At 51.3% G+C, this 1,169-nt stretch overlaps 1 protein-coding gene across 1 annotated transcript in view; it reads right to left on the minus strand.

Moving 5' to 3' along the window:
• znrf2b (zinc and ring finger 2b) overlaps window positions 1–924 on the minus strand; it is an 88,155-nt gene extending 87,231 nt beyond the window's left edge. The window contains exon 1 of the mRNA XM_048260353.1: window positions 1–924. This exon is cut by the window's left edge and continues 88 nt beyond it. Within this exon, the coding sequence (XP_048116310.1) occupies window positions 1–321 (321 nt within the window). The 5' untranslated portion in view covers window positions 322–924.
• Window positions 925–1,169: the final 245 nt, after the last annotated feature.

A 1,169-nucleotide genomic window follows, 5' to 3' on the forward strand; every position in this document is an offset into this window, starting at 1 on the left:
TCCACCACTCTCCTCCGGCGTGCTGCTGCCTGACTCCTGCGAACTGTATGCTCCGCTGTTGGGTATGTTGATACCAGACTGGGGTCGGATCGCTGACCCCCCTCCGCTGCCCCCAACGGAGCGCGTGCGGGAGCTGATGTGGTGAGACGAGGTGGCACTGGCACCTGAAGCTCCATGGGCCGTGCCGCCATACGCATATCTCATACCCATGGCTGCAGTCCGACTGTTTCCGTTACTAGTTGATGTGCTTGATGGCAGATCTGATCCCGAGTAAGCCCTCATCCGTCCGTTAGCAGCAGGGCTGCTCTGTTTGGCTCCCATGCTTCCTGCCGTCAAGCCAACTCCACAGATTCACTTTTTAATTATTAAAGGGCTCAAGCGGTGACACGGCTGGGAAAGAGTTGTGTTTAGAAATAACACTTTCAAGTGAAATTTGACTGAAGTGACAAAGTATCAACAACAGAAAGGACTCAATGTCACTGGCGACGCCAAGGAGACAAGCACAAAATGAAAAAGACAGCTACAAAGTATCAGGTCCAAAGCTGTACAACACAGAAATAAACAAGGAAAAAATGCTACGCAAAAACTTTGTCCTCCTAAACGAATTCAAAAGGCTGTCACTTTGAAAGAATTCCGTGCGCGCTAGTTGTTGCTGCCTTCCAGCTGGTGAAGCTTCACTCGCCTCCCTTCTTGTTTTGGCTTCATGTGCTTTGGCTGTTGTTTTCTAACTAACGTCCGCTCCGCCATACCTCCTCTCAGTCTTGTGAAAGTGAAGAGCCACGCTCTCCACGCTTTCCTCTCAGCCGACGACTGACATAGAACTGCTCAAATGAAGGAAGTACAACTGGGCTAAGGGAGGACAGTTTCAAATTTGCCTTGATCGCCCACAGGAGACGTACAGCTCTGCCTCCCTGCCTAGCTAGGGTTTGGAGGCGGACTGATTTCGTGGTGCGCCGTGTGACGTCAGCACAGACAAGGCACGGAGACCAAGCGGCGTGAGCAGCCATAACAACTGCGAGCTGAACGGTGAGGCCATGCGGACGGATTGTGACAGTTCGGCGCAGACAGTGTATCATCTACAAGCTGGGGTTCTCTATGGATAGAGAAATGATGTTTCGTTTACGAGGTAATGCAGCGCTGTCTCGTTCCATGTTATATTAGGTGTCATC

This window comes from Alosa alosa, chromosome 13 (genome assembly GCF_017589495.1).
Source record: "Alosa alosa isolate M-15738 ecotype Scorff River chromosome 13, AALO_Geno_1.1, whole genome shotgun sequence".
NCBI classification, from domain to species: Eukaryota; Metazoa; Chordata; class Actinopteri; order Clupeiformes; family Clupeidae; genus Alosa; species Alosa alosa.